Here is a 22,113-nt window from a genome sequence, read left to right as displayed (position 1 = left end):
TAATGTTTGGAGATTATATCAGTGCTGGAGCATTACAAGAGAAGCCGCTCATATCAGTCACATATGATGTAGTGTCTGGAGGTTATATCAGTGCTGGAGCATTATAAGAGAAGCCGCAGATATCAGTCACATGTGATGTAATGTCTGGAGGTTATATCAGTGCTGGAGCATTAAAAGAGGAGCTGCGGATATCAGTCATGTGATGTAATGTCTGGAGGTTATATCAGTGCTGGAGCGATATAAGAGGAGCGGCTGATATCAGTCATGTGATGTAATGTCTGGAGGTTATATCAGTGCTGGAGCATTATAAGAGGAGTGGCTGATAATGGTCACATAGGATGTAATGTCTGGAGGTTATATCAGTACTGGAGTGTTATCCGTTACATATATAATGTATACATCTCTGGAGTCCTGGAGACGTGGGCTATACACTTGAGATCATGAAGGATTCTGAACATCAGTGGTCCTATAGAAGACATTACAGTCCCTTGGCACATTACAGGGATGTATAGTGAATGGGAGGTAGTTTGGGGTTGATGTGCCTGTGAATCTGTGCCCTGTGTGTGGCAGGATGAGGCAGTGAATGGTCACGTTACATTTGTCTGTAGAAGGTGCTGACTTTGCAGGGCCGCCCCGGGGACGTGCGGTGCTCCTCTGTGTGCTGTGTGCACTATTAATAGAGAGGAGTGCCGGCCTGTATGTGCAGGAGAGATCACAGCGCCTCCCGGGGGACATCACAGGACTATAACCCTGCTGTGTTATCTCATGCTCGGTGATGGCAGGCATTCTAGGTGTGATAAGTATTTGGTCAGCTTATGTCCCTATTCACTGGCGGCAAGCAGAGATCCCATATTACAGATCCCATATTACATGTAAGGTTCTGCATTTATACCGGATGGTTTTCTGGGTCATAAGATGGATTATATGGTTCTTGGTTTTCTCTTCTGAGGATTTCTGTATTTTCAGCTTGGTGTCATCCTATAATACTCCTCATTTCTATAGAAGCTTTTCCCCCTGGGTTGTGATCTGATGCAAGGACTTGTCAATATCTTTCTCTCTTGCTGCACAGACGTGTCTGCTCCAGTCATTTAAGAAGTTGTTTAACCAAAAATGTTTTCTTTGAAATCAACTGGTGCCAGAGAATTGTAGTTTACTTCTATTAAAAAATCTCAGGTCTTCCATTACTTATCAGCTGCTGTATCTCCTGCAGGAAGTGGTGTATTCTTTTTAGCCTGGAGAGCAGGAGAGATTTTCTATGGGGATTTTCTCCTGCTCTGTACAGTTCTTGTCACAGACAGAGGTGGCAGCAGAGAGCACTGTGTTAGACTGGAAAGAATACACCACTTTCTGCCAGACATACAGCAGCTGAGAAGTACTGGAAGAAGGCTGGGCAAAAAAATAAAATCAAATTTTTTTTTTTTATAAATGTAATTTTTATTGGTGTTTTTTCCAATATAAACGTACAAAAACAACAGGTAAAGTTCCAGTTGGTAAAGCAATCTATCACATACAGTAGTGATCAAGTGTCCCAGAACGGGACTTAATCCATATGTCAAAACTAGAACATGGGCTGCATGTAACATTATAATAACCTGCAATAACACTGAATCAACGGACGGACACTAACACACCACCAGACAAACTGAACTTCTAAAAGAAGTTCGGCCATGACAAACAAACTAGACGGGGGGGGGGGGGGACAAAGGGAAAAAACAGAAAGGGGGACAAGGATAGGTAGCAGAATCCTGTCAGTTACAATCGAACAGGGGGATAGTGTTCATCCCAGGGAGCCCATATCTGATCAAACAACTCCAACTTGTTGTTTAGAGAGGCAGTGAGGCGCTCCAGAGATCGTAGTTCTTTCACTCTGTCAACTAGGCATGAGAGGGATAGAGGGGAGGTCTGCTTCCAGGATCTAGCAATTAAGGACTTAGCTGCAGTCAGTATCACTAAAAGTAATTTAGAGGCTTTTTTCCTCAACTGTTTGGGGGTCAGGTTTAACAAGCAGACTACCGGGTCCATACTGATGGAATAATCGAGAATTCTAGTGGCAAGGGAGCAGACCTCCCTCCAAAATCCGGTGATCAGTGAACACTCCCAAAATATGTGGAACAATGTCCCAGTAGCACCATTACACCTCCAACACAGGGAAGAGATGGAGCTATTCAGTCTATTGAGAAGCTCGGGGGTATGGTACCAATGCATCATGACCTTATAGTGTGTCTCCTTATAAGTAGTACATATGGAAGAGGTAGCCGCCCTGTCCCAGATTATGCTCCAGCACTCGGGAGAAATCACTCTGCCCACGGCAGCCTCCCATCTGTCCATATATTTATGTCTTACGGGGGCATCAGAAACAGGCGAATTAAGGATGCTATAGATGGCTGAAATCAGTCCAGTAGTCGAAGTGCCCATGCGCACCAGTTGTTCGAACGCCGTCGGTTTAGTAACCGTAAGCGTCCCCAAGCGGTGAAGCATGAAGTGACGAATATCTGAGTAGAAGGGTCTGTTCTCTTCCAGAAGTTCCTTCCTATCTACCAGTTTTTCAAAGGGGTCGACCACGTCCGCGAACTGGAACAGTTGCCTCGTGCCCCAGGCCCTTACAGTGCCCGAATCAAGACTCGAAGGAAAGTCTGGAAAGAGTAGGAAGGAATTGAGAGGGGAAGCAGAAGAAGAGAGGCCAAATTTCACAGCACAGGAGGCCCAGACCGATAAGGTGAACCGCATGGGACCTAGGAGAGACAGGTGGGAGTAAGAAGGAGGAGAAACATGCCATAGAAATGAGTTGGGATGATACGGTGCAAACCAGAGTTTTTCTATTTCTACCCACTTTTTGTAAGCATGATATTTCGACCAAGCAGTTATTTGTCTCAAGTGGGCAGCCCAGTAGTAGTGGAGGATGTTTGGTACTGCCAGGCCCCCTTGCGTCTTACTGCTGGTCATTACAGTTTTAGGAATACGATGTCTACCCGAGTGCCAAATGAACTTAAACATGGCACTCTGCATCGCTTTCAGTTCATACAAAGGGACTCTGACTGGGAGAGTTTCAAAGAAATAAAGGAGTTTGGGCAAGATAGACATTTTGACCGCTGCTATGCGGCCTAAAAAGGAGATATAATGGCCCGACCATTTAGTCAAAAGGGATTTTAACTCTCGAAATAGAGGGGGATAATTCACACCATACAAGGCGGAATATGTGGGAGATAAACGAACACCCAGGTATTTGATAGAGGAGGAAGACCAGCGAAACTGAAAGGTGGATTTTAAGTGGGCTACCATATCATCAGGCATGTTAAGGGGCATTGCTTCAGACTTGGCCGTGTTGACCCTGTAGCCGGAGAGAGTCCCAAAAGCTGTCAACAAGTCATGTAGAACAGGTAAAGTGGTAATCGGTTCCGACAGAGTGAGGAGAACATCATCGGCGAACAACATGATTTTATATTCCTTACCTCTGACCAAAACTCCCCTAATATCAGGGCAATTCCGGATGGCAGCCGCCAGGGGTTCAATGCATAGGACAAACAGTAGGGGCGATAGTGGACAACCCTGGCGAGTGCCATTCGAAAGAGCAAAAGTTTCAGAGAGCATATGTGGGAATTTAAGTGTTGCCGAGGGGCATGTGTAGAGGGACTTAACTGCAGTTAGAAAAGGGCCTGAAAGCCCAAAATGGGCTAAAGTGTTAAACAGGAATGGCCTTTTTTTTTTTTTTTTTTTTTTTAACATTATGGACGATTCTCGATTTAAATCTCGTTTTTTTTCTAAATGTATCACTATCTGTACCTATCCCTACTCTTCCCTGCAGTATTCCCCCCCCCCCCCAACTGCCAGTAGCTGTATATACTGTGTTAGTAGAGTGACTGTATAAACAGCACCAGAGCCAGCACAGTGTACATGGAGGAGACAATACAGAGTCTGAATATACTGTGACAGTCTCCTCCATGCATGGAGGACTATACATATGAGGAGAGAGAGTGTGCACTGTATATATATATATATATATATATATATATATAATGTGCACAGTGCCACTGTGGTCTCTATAAGGTGTGTGCACTGTGCATATATATATATATATATATATATATATATATATATATATATATATATATATATATATATATAATGAGCACAGTGCACAAACCTTATAGAGTGAGACCACAGTGCACACACTCTCTCTTTCTCTCTCTCTCTCTCTCGAGGAGACTGTCACAGACACACACACAGCACACCTTAGAGGTGAGAACGGGGGCTGTGCGGTGGCCTGGCAGGCTGACAGCGGAGTGTGTGTGGCTAGGGCCAGAGGCTCTGCAGCGGTGGCCTAGAGAGTCCCCCTCCAGACTCCCGGAAGCCAGACCGGCGTGCCCCCCTGTATGACGGTAGTGGTGGGGGTGCAGGTGTAGCGGGCAGCGCAGAGGCTGTGCAGCGGCAGCCTGGAGAGGTTTCCCCCAGACTCCCGGGAGGATGGCCAGTGTGTCCCCAGCGCGGCTGTTTGAAGATTGCGGCCCAGCAGCGATCTCATTGGTGCGGACGGGCTGCCCAGCAGGTGGCGCTCTGACCTGCAGGAGAAGCAGCTTGCCCTGCTCAGGCCGCTGTTAACTGCACACCCAGGCTCTGCGCGCCACTGCTTCCTTGCCGGTTAGAGCGCACTTTTTTTTTTTTAATTTGAAAATCGAATTCTGATTCTAATTTGATTAATCGCCCAGCCCTAACTGGAAGACAAGATTTAATAGAAGTAAATTACAAATTTCTGGCACTTTCTGACACCAGTTGATTTGAAAGAATTTTTTTTTTTTTTTCAGTGACCTACCCCTTTTAAGATAAGACTGTATCTGCATCTAACACCTCTGTATACCAGAATCCCTCCACCTGTGCTTCTACAGCTGAGTACAACTCCCATCATGTCCATGCTCCAGGTCAGGGAACTAGCTCAGTATTTGGTTATCTCCCCCCTAGAGGTGGCTTTAAAGGGAACATGTCACCCTCATCATGCTGTTGCCTAACTACAATTCCCATCATGTCTAGGCAGCCTTCGACTGTCCAGCATGGTGGGAATTGAAGTTTTACAACATCTTTAAGGCCATGCTTTTGACACCTGTGTTACTTACCATAAGGATCTGTCATCCGCCCTTCTCCTCAATCGCTACTTTCTGTTTTTGTTTTATTGAAATCCTGTAATTTTATTCCTCTGCACTAGTATAAGACTTGAGGTCTTAGTTTTGCTTAGCTTGTGACGTTCTTGGGTTTCTTTCCTGTGGACTGAGCCTGAGCAGAGAATCGGATCCTTCTGACCTTTTATAACCTCTGGTGCAGTTGTTTGTGTTCCTGACACTTGGCCTTTGTCCATCTGGTGGTGCGGGCCATAGTCCTGTTCTCTTCTACCTGGATTAGGGAAGGACTATTTCTTCTAAGTCCTCGTCTTTTCTCATGTCTCTTGTAACTACATCTATTTACCACCATTACATTGCGTTGTGATCCAGCTTTCTGCATATCCTGAATGACATACAAAGCCAGCTTCCCTTTCCATTGCAGGGTTTTGCATGTAGCACATGTACTTTTTCCTCTTGGATTGCTGTGGATTTGCGGTTGCATGGGTGCCGGATAATCCTAGCTATAAGGCTGCAGAGCAGTGCAGGAATCTCCGGATCTCTCCTTGCTCCCTCAGTGGACGTCTGATAATGGCCGTTAGCTTTTAAGTGCTGCCTTGTGGGGGCATTAACAACCGGCCTCTTAATTATTAACCCGCACTTTACAGCCCATGTAATACAATACAATACAGCGGCCCTTTACCCTACTGATGCGTGCTGCAGGCTGTTTTGGTAGCAAAATCTGTAAAAGAGTTAATAAATATGACGTCCCTTATTAGGAATATTAGAGGTATAAGAGAGGTCTCCTGTCTATTACCCATTGAAGTGAGTGGCTGCAAAAAGCCTTAGGTTTCTATTACACAAGGCGATTATCTGTCCAATCAGGCCGATCCAGGCAGATATCACCACGTGTAATAAAAACAATAATCAGAGAACCAGATTATCGGCTGATCGTTGCCTTTCAGCACGATTTTTAAACGTTTAAAAGTCTGCAGCCGCTGATCATACATTGCTCCGTGTAATGGGGGGTATGTGGTTAATGAAAGTGCAGAGAAAATAATAAATCTATACTTTACCTCTCCATGCGAGCATTACGAGCATAATTTGTTCCCAGGACCATACTTGTAATCCAAATCACTATTAAACCAAAGCAAGCTTTCCCATAAGAAATTACGGATATGCAGAGAATTGGTTCCACACCCCAAAAATAATCAGCATGTGGTCTATAATGTATAGTAAGTGCATAAACCAGGAAAAACAGCAGCAGATAAAGGATGGAACTGCAGATCCCCACAATGCAGTTTTGTAGTACAACAAGGGAGAATAGAGAAGCAGGGCTGCTGTCAGAGGTCTGTGTGGTCACATGACAGTAATGGGGAAGGGTGTGTGTTCAGCATGGACCAATCAGGAGGTGAGAATCACAGAGCTGTGCAAGAGGACAGTGACAGAAACTTTTCTATACAGCAGTGTGAATGGCTGAGTGTAAGTGCAGACGTATTATAGCAGCAGTGTGTATAGCTGAGTGTGAGTGCAGGCACATTATAGCAGGAATGGAGAGGATGGGAAACACAAGCGCTGACAGACACTGCAGGGAGCACGAAGGAATGAGCAGGACAGATGTGGGCACAGTATAGCAGAACACTTTATCTGGGGAGAGAGGGGTTACAGCTACGAAGAGATTACCTACACAGTCCTGTCCCCTGATGTAAGCCCCAGCCTGAAGTGGATCTGCTATGATTTGGAAGGTGAGGGAGACTTCCTGGGTCAGAGTACACTGCTGTAGACCCCGCTATGCAGACCATGCCCTTCTCCCACTCCCCCCTCCCACCCAGTACAGGGAGCTCTTAAACCAAAGCAATGCTCTTAAACCAAGTCAAGATTTTGAAAAACTGTGAGCTCTTCTTGCAAAACGTTCTCAATCCAAGTTACTCCTAAACCAAGGTGTGTGTGTGTGTGTGTGTATATATATATATATATATATAATATATACATATACACACACACACACACACACACATAGTTCTTGCTGCGCGATCGTCTAACCGTGTAATAGGCTTGGTAAGCAAGAGCCTATCTAGCAGATCGTCGCTCGCCTAAATAGAATATCGGGCCGTGTAATACTGTCCTTAGCATGGATAACCCCTTTAAATCTTTATTGTGTAATAGTGGTGGATCATGATGCTTTGGCGTTTCTGAATTACTATGTACTTAGCAAATACGGCTGAAAACACAAAACAATAGCATTTTGTTTCCTTTTTAATAAGATGCTATAGGAAGTATGTAAATCTCTCCAAGTCGTCTTATACAAATCCCTTAGTGATTGCCACCAAGAGCGGGTATTCCTGCCCTCTGTGTAGGGACGGGTTATGTTGTACATGTGGAGACACGCTGAGTGTATATGGAACATAAGATGCTAATAAGCAGAGGTTGCATTATAAACTGTTATTATATAAGCTGTCGGATCCTGCAGATGTACAAGCTGACTACATGACTTGTGCTGATAGTCTAAGCGTCTGGGACCCTTTAATTGTTTGGGGTCTTGGTACATCTTTCTTTTGGTGGTCTCTTCAGAGATTTCACTTATGTTAAAGCTGAGCCATGTACGGTGCGCCTCAGCCTTTCGGTGTAGATGAGTGTCATGCATTGCAGTCGTGCACGCTCCGCTCTTTGTGTCGTGAAGTAATTCCCTAATCCCCACTTATACGCTCTTGGTTACCAGCAGCGACGTCTCTTCTCCGGAGCTCCTTCTGCCTTTGTTCGCTCTTCTCGATGGGTTGGGGCGGGGATGCGTGAGCGCTCTCTGTTTTGTAGAGAATCTGTCATAGGCACAAGGCCTCCTCGTGAGATGTGAGGGACCCGCTGTATCGAGTAAACGCCATTCCTGTAATTTCCTTGTCTGCACCCACAGGATGCAGAGTGTAGGCCAAGGTGTGTGTGTATATGTATATGTATAATATATTATATTAGACCTATATAGTATACTATAACCTACCTGCTACATGCATCATTCTCTTTGCTGCCTTTGGCCCTGGGGGGGCAGGAAGAGTCTGGCATTGTGTATATAGCCACATCTAGCGAGGCTGTCAAGGTACAGATGACCATAAGTAGCTTCGATATTAGTTGTAAGCATAGTAATAGCTCTGCATTTGGCACCCTGATTATTAAGGTCTATGGAAATTGCTCCTTCTTAGGGCAGACGTTTAATATATATGATGCATAAAATTATTACCATGATTCAACCTAAAAAATACACCAGAAACATATGCACTTAATACCTATAGACCAGTGTGTGTAGTTTACTGCAGTAGCATTGTCAGCTGTCAATCGTACATGACAGTCATGTGACCCGCGCCTTCACCTCAGGCGGACCGCTCATGAAAACTGCACAATAGTCATACTTATTGCGAAAGGAAAGTGTAAGTAGCTGAGTCTCTACATGAGTATACAGAGTGGAGGCCACAGATGTGGACGAAGCGTCTTTGCTATTTACCACACACTTCCTTTATGGTAGAATAGGAAGTTGTCTGTAGTGTGGGAGGAAACTGCTACAAAACCCCTTGTTGTGTATACAGACACCGACTGCAGGGGTCACCTCTGGAAACCTCAAAGCATGTAAAATAGATTTTTTTTTTCCTCAGTAGTGTTAGGACTAGATCAGTGGGAGTCTGATCCTAAGTTACATCCTGTATTATACCCCAGAGCTGCACTCACTATTTTGCTGGTGGGGTCACTGTGTACATACATTACATTACTTATCCTGTACTGATCCTGAGTTACATCCTGTATTATACTCCGGAGCTGCACTCACTATTCTGCTGGTGGGGTCACTGTGTACATACATTACATTACTTATCCTGTACTGATCCTGAGTTACATCCTGTATTATACTCCGGAGCTGCACTCACTATTCTGCTGGTGGGGTCACTGTGTACATACATTACATTACTTATCCTGTACTGATCCTGAGTTACATCCTGTATTATACCCCAGAGCTGCACTCACTATTCTGCTGGTGAGGTCACTGTGTACATACATTACATTACTTATCCTGTACTGATCCTGAGTTACATCCTGTATTATACCCCAGAGCTGCACTCACTATTCTGCTGGTGAGGTCACTGTGTACATACATTACATTACTTATCCTTTACTGATCCTGACTTACATCCTGTATTATACTCCAGAGCTGTGATCACTATTCTGGCATTTGGTGGTGCCTTTGGAGATGTGATTCCTGTCTTGTCTCTATAGATTTTGAAGTGCAGGGTGTCTTTGCCCTTTAATAAGTGAGGTCTGTACCCCATGAGTAGAGCTCTGCACTATTATTACCATGTTAGTTCACGCCTGGCTGCCCTGTAATTGATGGCTGGACCTGTGCCCGGCCACTGCCTTGGCAGTGGTTGCACCTTTCCTTCTTCCTGTGTGTGTGTGAGATATATATATATATCACACACACACATACACACACACACAGTGGTACCTTGGTTACAGAGCGTTTTGGTTTAAGAGCCCACAGTTTTTCAAAATTGTGACTTGGTTGAAGAGTATTGCTTTGGTTTAAGAGCTCCCTGTACTGCGTGGGAGGGGGAGTGGAGGAGGGGTATGGCCCGCATAGCAGGGTCTACAGCTCTGTACTCCGACCATGAAAGTCTCCCTCACCTTCCAAGTCATAGCAGATCCACTTCAGGTTGGGGCTTACATCAGAGGACAGGACTGTGGAGGTAATCTCTTCATAGCTGTAACCCCTCTCTCCCCGGACAGAGAGTGCTGCTATACTGTGCTCACATCTGCCCTGCTCATTCCTTCATGCTCCCTGCAGTCTGTCAGCCCTTGTGTTTCCCATCTTCTCCATTACTGTACAGTAACTTATAATATCACATATTCTGCTGTTTCTTAATATTTGTTTCATCTGTTCTACATGTTATTCAGAATAATAAATCATTATTTTTGGGGTGTGGAACCAATTGTCTGCATATCAGTGATTTATTATGGGAAAATTTGCTTTGGTGTAAGAGTGGATTTGGATTACAAGCATGGTCCCAGAACGAATTATGCTCGTAATCCAAGGCACCACTGTATGTGTGTGTGTGTGTGTGTGTGTATGTATATATATATATAATGTCTATACATCTATTTTCTGTAAGGATCTGGAGCATTGAGCGTCTCTCCTGTATATGCAGGCTGCAGCGTCTCCTGTCACCGCACTGTAAAGAGATATCTTAGATCATTGAGCAGTCGTCACCGCTTAGTAATGGCTGCGGAGCCAAGGGCTGCAGAAACCTAAAGCAAACAGGGGAGGATTTATGGTTACAATGTGCAGATGCTAGATTGTGTTAAAGGGATTTTCCACCAAAGCCACGGCTCCTGACACCACTTATGATGATCGACATCTTAAAGGGGGTATTCTCATAGAGGTGAATGTAGACAGAGGTGCTTGTATGTGCAGCCACTATGCCTGACACTTATTGCAAGAGATTAGCTTTTAGTATGTGGGACTATGTTTCCTGTCAGTCCGCACGGTAGTCCTTGCATTTTATTCTTGATCACCGCTATAGATCCTGTGCATTGTTATTGCATATGTGAGTTGTCTCTGCAGCTCATCCTGTATCCGGTATAGATGGCGGTGAGTCACCGGACGTCCTGCAGGATCGGATAGAGCGCAGCTTTGTGATGACCCTGTTAGCGTCTTTTCTATGCTGCCACTTCTCACACTGCTGCTCTGTTCCCCCAGCTGTGTGGATGGCGGGGGGGCGTCTCGTGCATCATTAATAAGCAAACACAGATAATCCACCCGTCAAGTGACCAGAGGAACGTCGCAGATCACCGGATGTTGGCTGTAATAACACAATGAATAATGGATGCGCTTGTGTCTGATTTACAAGCAGGCCTTGTACTGACGGCAGACAACCCCTCCCCCCCAATAGAACAGGGAATATGAGATGGAATCGTCCTCATTGATAAAGATTCCACTTGGTTATTAAGTCTACCTGTTCCTGAGAAAGCTGGGTGACAGGCAGTAAAGTTACCTCTCAGCTTTTTCTTGGTTATGGAGAGAGTAATTCCCTGTCCTGCCACTGGATAGCTGGCCAGATCTGCTGTCGGAGCTCCGTGACAGCCCCCTATTGCCAGCCAGAGTGGCAGCCGTATTGATTGACACCAAGCCATACCCAGGACAGTACAGGATCTGGTGCTCGTCAACAGCACCTGACAGCTCCACGTTCTTACGGCCATAATTTTCTGCATCTATTCCTCCAGTGCAGGTGGAGCGGGAACCTGGCTGACAAGTTGTATGGTTGCTACTGCAGCTCCCATTGTGCTACTACTCAGATTCCCCCGATTCCTGACCTGCAATCTTGACGAGTTCTGTAAAACTATAAGAAGGCTAAAAAAATTTGTATTTTCTAGAACAATCCCATCCAGCTTTCCTAGCTTCCGGAATATCAAATCTTTCTAGTGATGTATAATAGCTGGGAATGTCCAAACTAATAGGCACATTTTGTATTCTGGATACTAGAAAGGCTGGGTCAACTAGATGGGATATTGTCTATTCCAGCACAGGTTCACCCAGCTTTCCTAGAGTCCTGAACAGCGGCTGTGCCAAGCAAGGGAGTTGTACATTATTAGAGCTTATATTGCCACATTAATGGGCAGATTCTGGACCTGGGAGACACAGTTCTATCTAGCTGCTTTTTAGTTTTCTGGAATAGCTCATTCAGCTTTCCTAGTGTCCAGAACGGTAACCCTGCTTAGTAATGCAGTTAGTTATTGTATTGCTACATACAGTCACCGGCCACTTTATTAGGTACACCTGTCCAACTGCACGTTACCACTTAATTTCTAATCAGCCAATCACATGGCGGCAACTCAGTGCATTTAGGCATGTAGACATGGTCAAGACATTCTCCTGCAGTTCAAACCGAGCCTCAGTATGGGGAAGAAAGGTGATTTGAGTGACTTTGAACGTGGCATGGTTGTTGGTGCCAGAAGGGCTGGTCTGAGTATTTCAGAAACTGCTGATCTATTGGGATTTTCACGCACAACCATCTCTAGGGTTTACAGAGAATGGTCCGAAAAAGAAAAAACATCCAGTGAGCGGCAGTTCTGTGGGCGGAAATGCCTTGTTGATGCCAGAGGTCAGAGGAGAATGGGCAGACTGGTTCGAGCTGATAGAAAGGCAACAGTGACTCAATTAGCCAACCGTTACAACCAAGGTAGGCAGAAGAGCATCTCTGAACGCACAGTACGTCCAACTTTGAGGCAGATGGGCTACAGCAGCAGAAGACCACACCGGGTGCCACTCCATTCAGCTAAGAACAGGAAACTGAGGCTACAATTTGCACAAGCTCATCGAAATTGGACAGTAGAAGATTGGAAAAACGTTGCCTGGTCTGATGAGTCTCGATTTCTGCTGCGACATTCGGATGGTAGGGTCAGAATTTGGCGTCAACAACATGAAAGCATGGATCCATCCTGCCTTGTATCAACGGTTCAGGCTGGTGGTGGTGGTGTCATGGTGTGGGGAATATTTTCTTGGCACTCTTTGGGCCCCTTGGTACCAATTGAGCATCGTTGCAACGCCACAGCCTACCTGAGTATTGTTGCTGACCATGTCCATCCCTTTATGACCACAATGTACCCAACATCTGATGGCTACTTTCAGCAGGATAATGCGCCATGTCATAAAGCTAGAATCATCTCAGACTGGTTTCTTGAACATGACAATGAGTTCACTGTACTCAAATGGCCTCCACAGTCACCAGATCTCAATCCAATAGAGCATCTTTGGGATGTGGTGGAACGGGAGATTCGCATCATGGATGTGCAGCCGACAAATCTGCGGCAACTGTGTGATGCCATCATGTCAATATGGACCAAAATCTCTGAGGAATGCTTCCAGCACCTTGTTGTATCTATGCCACCAAGAATTAAGGCAGTTCTAAAGGCAAAAGGGGGTCCAACCCGTTACTAGTATGGTGTACCTAATAAAGTGGCCGGTGAGTGTAACTGGGCAGAGTTGTCATTCAGGGGCTTAGGCCTTTCCTGAAATAGAGAACTCTAGACACTAAATTATTTACAAGAGAAATGGTGGTGGGATTGATGCCCCCTGTGAGTCTGTGTCTCCGCTGTGACCGTCTCTTAATCTCTTTTCCCATCGCTGTCCCCCTGACAAAGCTTCTCTGTGCTGCTTTTGCCGCCACCGACCTAGAATAGACCCCGCGCCAACCTGTGACCCAGCCAAATGCTGAATGCATTCAGCTCCTGTGACGGCAGATACTCCCCAGGATCAGGGGCCGGCCACAGGAGAATCACTCGTCACTGATGGACATGAAAGTTTTTTGCAGCTTTCTAATAGGCTTTGTTTGTGTTTTCAAAGACCATGTGCTTGCTGTCAGTGGATGTGAGCCTTGTGTATATATAGCACAGGTGTCACACCTGCGGCCCTCCAGCTGTTGTAACACTACAATTCCCATTATGCTTAGTTTGGCTGTCCAGACATCATAGGAATTGTAGTTTTGCGACAGCTGTAGGCTCACGAGTTTGTCACCCGTCATATACAGAGACTGCTGATCTTCTCCAGATGACGCCGGTGTCAGAGCTTTAAATAGAAATGGCAAAACGGAATGATGACACATGTAGAAAGCTGTCGCCGTAGATCAGGGATGGGGAACCTTCGGCCCTCCAGCTGCTGCAAAACTACAATTCCCAAAGGCTGTCCAGGCATGATGGGAATTGGAGTTTTGCAGCAGCTGGAGAGCCAAAGGTTCTCCATCCCTGCCATAGATGATGCCTTACTGCACCAGTACCCAATGCTGCCACCATTTACATGTCCCCATTGTTTCTGCATATATCATGCTTTAGTAATAATTTTGTTTACATAGCACCAACATGTTTTAAAGCACTGTATAAATAATTTCTAATTTTATTTGTTATTTTTACATCCTAATTTTAGAAAAACGATGAGAATGGAAACTGCCCTGGAGAAAGCATTGAGTTCCCAACCACTAACCTTTATGAACTGGAGAGTCGGGTGCTGACTGACCACTGGTCCATCCCCTACAAGAGAGAAGAGTCACTGGGAAAATGCTTGATAGCGTCCACTTACCTGGCAAAGCTCGGTAAGTTAGCCCCTTTGAGTATGTTCACACTGAGTAAAATCGGTGGAATTCCGCAGTGGCGCTCTCTCCCGCCTGCCTCAGTGTCCCACAGTATCTCTATGGGAGGGCTTGTGCACCTCTGCTCCCGGCAGCTTTCCCACAGTGGAGAGCGATGGAGGCGTGCGAGTCTTCCAATAGAAATACTGTGGGAAGCCGCAGCGGAGAGCTCTGCCGCAGGATTCTACGGATTTTACTAAGTGTGAACCTACCCTTATTGGTGGTGTCCTTCCATTACATATGTTTAGATCATAAAAAGTAAACAGTGTTGGACATTTACATAACTAAAAAAATTATCCAGTAAAGAGCTATGGCAGCACCTGGTGGCCAGTGTATATTAGTGGTTCCATCCATCTAATGAGCCGAGTGCTGGAGGGGATGCACGGGCAGTCATTGTTCTGTCCACCAGAAGAGCTGAGTGCTGGAGGACGCACATGATCAGTCACTGTCTTCACATCCAGGTCTCTGTATAGTGATCCTCTGGTCACTAGATGGCAGCCAATAGCTGTCTGCTTGTCAGGGAAGAAGCAGAGCCTTTGCAGTAACATGGCAGTATAGCTGAGAAGACTCCTGCAGCGAAAGTAAGAACTACCGTATGTTATTAGCTGCCAAAGGGGGAAGAAGACTGTCCAGAAACACTTGTATCGTATATGACTGATCTTATTTACGCCTCCAGTAACACTCATATTGTGCTTCAGACCTTAGATGACTGCCCCATCAATAATAGGGCAAAATGAGCACATTGTTCAAGGGCTTATCCAGGATTAGAAAAACATAGCAGCTTTCTTCCACAAGTAGCACCAACCCTGTCTTCAGGTTGTGCGTGGTATTACAGTTAGGCTCTATCCACTTCATTTGAGCTGCAGTTGAACACTTAAAACTGAGAAGTGCGGGGCTGTTTCAGAGCACAGCTTGTGTTTCTTCATAGCATGTTCTAGTGGCTGACATTCTCCCCTCTGTTGCTGTCTTTGGGCAGGTCTGTCAGATTCTGATGAAAATTGCAAAAGGTTCATGGAGAGATGTATGCCGGAGGCTTTCAAGAAGGTAAAATAGGGAAAAAAATCTTGGAAAGCATTGCTTCTTGTTGTAGGCTGGCTGTCCCCTATGGAAAATAGTGCATGGGGAACCCCACCCTGTGACGTCCATATTCTTTATTGGGCTGCCCATGGACAAGATACTTAAATATAGCCTAATGTCAGCCATGGTGTCAGAGTTCAGCAGTCTCTTAGAAGGGCCTAGCTCTTACAGTAAGTTGCTTCTGCTTTTTCTTCTTGCAGCTTCTAACATCCAATGCTGTCCACAAATGGGGCACCGAGATCCACGAAGGAATCTACAACATGCTGATGCTGCTGGTAGATCTTGTGGCAGAACGAATCAAGCAGGAACCTATTCCCACCGGGCTTCTGGGCGTCCTCACCATGGTAACTTGTCTAGATGGTGAAGGATGTTTTATGTGTGGAATTCACTGACCTACATGGATAGTTCTGTATACGTCTTCCTTTTGTGTTCTAGGCCTTTAACCCAGACAATGAATATCATTTTAAGAATCGGATGAAGATGTGTCAGAAGAACTGGGCTGACGTCTTTGGGGAAGGAAACACTTATGCCGTGTCACCGGCCAGCAGTCTGCAAAAGGTGCAGATATTTATCATTCGTAAATGAATGACAGACGATTGTACTTCAATTGTATGGTGCTTTATAGGGATATTCCCACATGGTGGCTTAAGATTGGCAGGAATCCAACCTCTGGGACCCCAACAGATCTTAAAGGAGAAGTCCGGCCTGGAAGTATAATATCTTTACAAGCAGGGGGTGGGGGGAAAATAAAAAACAACTTATAGTTACCTGTCCCGGTGCCCAAGCCACATCCCGCTCCATGACCCCGCCGGCTTTCTTCTAAGCTCCCAGTCCCAGGCTAAGTCACGACCCGGCTGACAGATGCCCTGCTCAGCCAGTCAGTGACTGAGGAGGGACTTTGTAAATATTTCTCTTTTGTGTCTTTTACAGGAACCGCACGGCTGGCTGGTGGACCTAGTGAACAGGGTAGGTGGTGGAGAAAGGGGGTCTTATACTATAACATTATTTCGTTTATGTGGCGCTGACTGGGAATGTAAGGGCAAGGGAGAACAGTCGTGTGGCATGTAATTGATTCGTATTGATTCTAATTGTGTGTTTTGCTTTTCTTGTTCCTGCAGTTTGGAGAACTTGGAGGTTTAACAGCAATTCAGACAAAGCTGAACTCTGAAGAAATAGAACTTTCGGTGAATATCTCTACTTCTCTTTATGTTTTACTCTTTAAGGGGAATTCCACTCCAAGCATTCCACTGATTCATCATTCATTGTAGTTACATTGGTTAAGACTGCAATCTCAGATCACCATTGGCTTTGAGATTTAAAGGTCCATTGATTTTACTGCTCATAGAACACCAGTCCAGAACACTGCTTTTTACTGCTCATAGAACACCAGGTTTCAGCTCTGGGACCATATCTATGACTGCAGAGTAATGCACTATTTCTTCAGGATCTGTATATGATATAGAGCCCCCACAGATACAGAAGCGATAGTTATAAGTCACGTCGCATACATAAAAGAAAGTTTAATCCTGGTGTAATTAATATTTTCCTCACTTTTTACCATACTAAATCTGTGTTTTTAATCCTTTTTAAATGTTGCAGATAAAAATGGGTTAGACATGATAAACTCCCTCCCCTGTAAATTATCCATCCATCTCCATATAGATGGAGAGTGCAGAAAGATCCCAGGATGGGTTTAGCAAGGTTCCTTTAACGTGACACTGTCGCCCCCTTTCTGGATGAGGGCTTCTCTACACAGCTGTAAAGCCTAAATTCTGCAGTTTTCATATCTTTATTATAGATTTCTTGGTGCTAGGTTCAGTAAAAAATGCTTTTTATCCTTGGTGGTTTGTGCCACCTGGCAGGGGCTTCACGGCCATGGTGCCACTTAGCCCTGCCCACACCACCATAGTCCCCGCACCTGCGTGGCACCATTGGTGTCTAGGCCCCACCCCCTCTAGGTCAGCCCATTCCAATGGTCGCCAATGGTGGAGCATAAATGATGATGTCACGGAGGAGCGTGGCCTATGGCAATGTGGGCAGGGCTCAGTGACGCTACGGCCATGAAGCCACGCCCAGGTTTAACAAACCACCTCACACAGAAAGGGGATGACAGTGTCACTTTAAAGATTACCTATCACTACAGCCACTGCTCGATTAGCAGTTAATTTCTCTTGTAATCTGTAAGTTTGGGTATCCGTGACAGTGAATCCCGCAATGACAGAAATGCACACAGCCTACATTATATCAAGGGAGGTCACTCCAATTTCAGATTGTGGTTTGTTGCCATAGGTACTTAAAGCGTAACTGTCATGTCAGGGCCATTTTTCTGAAAACATTAAATATCAACAGTACAAGCGATTTTAAGAAACTCTGTAATAGGTTTTATGTACTAAAAGAGTTTCCTTCTGTACTGAAAAAGCAATCTCCCAGCCTCCCTCCTCACATCAGATGAAGCAGGATTTCTGTCTCCATTATGTGGCTATGGAGAGCGGAGGGGCTGTTAGGAGTGACTGAGCACTGAGCAGTCTTGCAAAGCACAACACCCTGCAATCTTCTCTCAGTAAGTTCATAGATAAGCACTGACCTTTCTGACCCCTGAATTTAGCGTTTTAGGTGCCCAGAGAGTCTACAAACAGCTGACCTTCATGTCACCTCTTCCTGCTCCCTCATCTCCCTCAGCCCCTCCCCCCTTCATAGGCTTACAATGGAGAGAGCAGAACCCGTCTTCACTGGCTTCTCTGTAATGAAGACGTGTTTGCCTGATAATGCACAGATAAGAAGTCAGGGGGGGGGGGGGGGCTGGGAGATTGCTTCTTGAGTACAGAAGGAGGCTTTTTTGGCTGATGAAACCTATTACAGAGTTTCTTAAAATCGCTTATACTACTGATTTCTGCAATAAAAAAAACATGACAGTTACGCTTTAACCTCTTAAGGACATAGGACGTACCGGTACGTCCTATGTCCTCATTAGCACTTCAAAGCGGGGCCGCGCGGCGGCCCCGCTTTGAAGTGCCGCGATCCCGGGTGCCGCGTGTAGCCCGGGACCGCCGCTATTAGCGGGCACGGTCCGATCGCCGTGCCCGCTAATTAGCTAATCGGAGGCAGCTGTCAAAGTTGACAGCTGCCTCCGATTACCGGAGGCAACCTTTCCCTGGTGTCTAGTGGGGGAGATCGCTCCTCCGGGACCTTGTCCCGGAGGAGCGATCTCCGTTACTGATGCCGGCCGGGGACGCGTCCAAGATGGCGCCGTCCTCGGCTCGGCACTCGTTTGTTTCCGGCTGCAGCAGCCGAAAGCAAACGAGTGCCGATCTCATGGATCTCTGCAGCATATCTATGCTGCAGAGATCTCTATGAGAGATCAAAGTGTATATACTAGAAGTCCCCCTGGGGGGCTTCTAGTATATGTGTAAAAAAAAAAAAAAAACGTGTTGTTAATAGTAAAAATCCCCCTCCCCTAATAAAAGTCTGAATCACCCCCCTTTCCCCAGGTTTTAAATAAAAGTAAACAAATAAATAAATAAATAAACATGTTTGGTATCGCCGCGTGCGTAATCGCCCGAACTATTAATTAATCACATTCCTGATCTCGTACGGTAAACGGCGTCAGCGCAAAAAAATCCCAAAGTGCAAAATTGCGCATTTTTGGTCGCATCAAATCCAGAAAAAATGTAATAAAAAGCGATCAAAAAGTCGTATATGCGCAATCAAGGTACCGATAGAAAGATCACATCATGGCGCAAAAAATGACACCTCGCACAGCCCCATAGACCAAAGGATAAAAGCGCTATAAGCCTGGGAATGGAGCGATTTTAAGGAATGTATATTGGTTAACAACGGTTTGAATTTTTTACAGGCCATCAGATACAATATAAGTTATACATGTTGCATATCGTTTTAATCGTAACGACTTGAGGAACATGCATAACAAGTCAGTTTTACCCCAGGGCGAATGGCGTAAAAACACATTTCCCCCAAATAAAAGAAATGCGTTTTTTTTTTCAATTTCACCACACTTTGAATTTTTTTCTGGTTTCGCAGTGTACTTTATGCAAAAATTCAGCCTGTAATTGCAAAGTACAATTAGTGACGCAAGAAATAAGGGGTCATGTGGGTTTCTAGGTGGAAAAATGCAAGTGCTATGACCTTTTAAACACAAGGAGGAAAAACCGAAAACGTAAAAACGAAAATGGGCCATGTCCTTAAAGGGTTAAACTTCGGGATTATGAGAGAAATTCACAGCTCGTAGTGACAGGTATCCTATAGCCGAGTAATCTAGAAAGTCTGCTAATTTGGCAGGTTTCATTCATGCACAATTGAAGGAATTTTTCTTTGGTGCTGGTAACACTTGGACTTTAGCGTTCTTGTTTGGGGTTGTTCTAGATGCAGCTTTTAGATGGGGAGGTTATACTTATGATGCAGTTTTTCCCTTCTTAAAGAATGTTATATTTTTCCCAACAGGAAGTGTCAGCATTGGTTCAACCCCTTGGCGTGTGTGCAGAATACCTCAATTCCTCCACTGTACAGGTAAATGGTTGCTTATTTGTATGGAAAATAGAAGAGGTCACAGCTGCAATGGTGCAGTCATGCTGTGTAAGCGCTTGGAAAGTTCCCATCTATGTCAATTCTGTCTGAGGTGAAGAATGTCAATGTACATTAGTCCCCACACACACATACACACACTTTTCTGCTTACTAAAGCTCAGGTGTTACTTATCGCATGTGTAAATTTTGTAAAGACTACGCAGATATCTTTATGCTTTATGCTTTAAGCGATAATTCGCCCGATCGTACGATTAACGATGTCGGAGTAACGATTTTTTTTTTCATAACGATCAGCATTTAGACGGAACGATATATCGTACGGAAAAATCGTTTTAAGATCGCCCAGCCCCCCGCTCATCGGCAGCCCGGCCCCCACTCATCCGCAGCCCCCTGCGTCGTCTCGATCGCCACCCCCGCCGCTCCGATAGCCCCCGCCACGAGCATACCTTACCTGCTCGGCGTAACGGGTGTTCGAAATTCCCGGCTCCCCTCTACAGTGCATTGATTGGCTGACGAGGGGAGCCGGGAATTTCAAACCGCTCCTCTTCAGCCAATCAGTGCTGAAGAGGAGCACCGATTGGCAATTAGTTGTTTAGGACATGATGTGAATGTGCTTTGTTTCTTTTCCCATCAGCCAATGCTAGATCGAGTGATACACAAGATGATAAAATATGTGCAAAACGTGGAAGAGAAGGATCTGAAGGACAAGGTACAGCTTTATACATCTCACCAGGAGTTGCCTTGCGTTTTAATGCAGTCCTAAATGAAGCTAAATCTTTACAAAGTGAAAATAGACTTGTTGCTTTAGTTCCTCACCATCTCTGCTGTCAGAGAATGGGAAACAGTTTTTGTTCATAGGCTGAAAACCCATTTTGACTTAGATTAGCTCATGAAGCTAATGCCATGTTACGGTGTAGCAGACCAGGCAGTGATTGACAGTTATCCCCTCTTGCTCTGCTACCCAGTGCCATGCCTCCAGCGGCAGTAACAGACAGCTTTCCCATGGCCGCCTCCTGCCCCTGATTTATCAAGGTTTAAACCTGGAAACAGATGTTAACCAGGCAAAAATCTACACCTGCTTAAGAGCAGGTTTAGATTTTAGTGCAATGCCTGCGTCGTGCACTACTAAGAGCCGTGTGCCTCTTAGTAAAGGGGATATGGCTTTAAGACTGGTGTACTCTAACACCAGTCTTGATAAATGTCCCCCTAAATCTCTTGGAAAGGTTATATAAGTTTTATTAGGTGTAATCGGAAAATCCCTGTACTGTAATTCTGTTGCTGTTAAAGGTAGAATATGGCGAGTCTGCATTATTATAGTGCACTACAGGTTAGTGCAGGGTCACATGGTTTATCTGATGCAATTTTTTCATACGAATAGAAGATTTTGCAAGTAGTAAGATGGGGAATTCCACATTGCTCTCAGCCAAGTGCATGTGAGTCCTGTATGCTGTGGTGATGCATCCTCCTCTCACAGATGGGTGCATAATAGTACAGATTTGTGGCTTAAAGTTCTAGGAAAGCTGAGTTGTAAACCATTTGGGAAGCTATAATGATGCTAATTGACTGTGATTCCAGAAATGGACTGCAAGGGGTGACTGAGGGTCTTCTGTTTACTGAGGGTATTTGTCTAACATAAGCTTTGTCTGTCACCTCCCTCCCCGCAGAGGCTGGTCAGTATCCCTGAGCTCCTTTCCGCCATCAAATTACTCTGCATGCGATTCCAACCAGACCTGGTGAACGTGGTTGATGACCTCAGACTGGACATCTTACTGCGAATGCTTAAATCTCCTCATTTCAGTGCAAAAATGAATTCTCTTAAAGAAGTAAGTGCACCCTGGGAATTAAGGTTAATTATTTTCATTTTTAAATAGACATGTGCAAAACTAAAGGGATACTGTAGCTCTTTAAAACTTTTTGCGTAATGCTGCACTTATATGTAACATAACAAACCTCTTATTGTACCCTCCTCTGGTGTCCTCCTGCGGTGTCTCCCGGTCCCCTGCTGACAGCTGTTGCCACCATTTCTAAGACTGTATTGTCTTGGCAGTGACAGCGGTTTAGTCAATCAGTGGCCAAGGCTCTATCCTGTCTTAGGGCTCGTTCACACAGAGCAAAAGCAGCTGAATTTCTGCGCTGAATCAGCGCTGAAATTTCAGCCGTTAAAATAGGTGCAGAGCTAATTTCCATTGTGTTGAATGGAAATTCTGCTCTGCAGTTCACACAGTGGAATTTCCGCACTGAACTAATCCGCTTTCCGCC

General features: G+C 45.2%; 1 protein-coding gene across 1 annotated transcript in view; it reads left to right on the top strand.

Moving 5' to 3' along the window:
• Nucleotides 1-22,113, top strand: part of USP24 (ubiquitin specific peptidase 24) — a 64,166-nt gene that overhangs the window by 5,381 nt on the left and 36,672 nt on the right. The window contains exons 2-10 of the mRNA XM_069981309.1: nucleotides 14,035-14,200; nucleotides 15,213-15,280; nucleotides 15,514-15,657; nucleotides 15,749-15,871; nucleotides 16,244-16,279; nucleotides 16,432-16,497; nucleotides 19,772-19,837; nucleotides 20,489-20,563; nucleotides 21,519-21,677. Of these exons, the coding sequence (XP_069837410.1) occupies nucleotides 14,035-14,200; nucleotides 15,213-15,280; nucleotides 15,514-15,657; nucleotides 15,749-15,871; nucleotides 16,244-16,279; nucleotides 16,432-16,497; nucleotides 19,772-19,837; nucleotides 20,489-20,563; nucleotides 21,519-21,677 (903 nt within the window). The remainder of the gene's footprint in view (nucleotides 1-14,034; nucleotides 14,201-15,212; nucleotides 15,281-15,513; nucleotides 15,658-15,748; nucleotides 15,872-16,243; nucleotides 16,280-16,431; nucleotides 16,498-19,771; nucleotides 19,838-20,488; nucleotides 20,564-21,518; nucleotides 21,678-22,113) is intronic.

Source organism: Dendropsophus ebraccatus, chromosome 8 (genome assembly GCF_027789765.1).
Source record: "Dendropsophus ebraccatus isolate aDenEbr1 chromosome 8, aDenEbr1.pat, whole genome shotgun sequence".
Taxonomy (NCBI): domain Eukaryota; kingdom Metazoa; phylum Chordata; class Amphibia; order Anura; family Hylidae; genus Dendropsophus; species Dendropsophus ebraccatus.
This window is presented reverse-complemented; position numbering and strand designations above follow the sequence as displayed.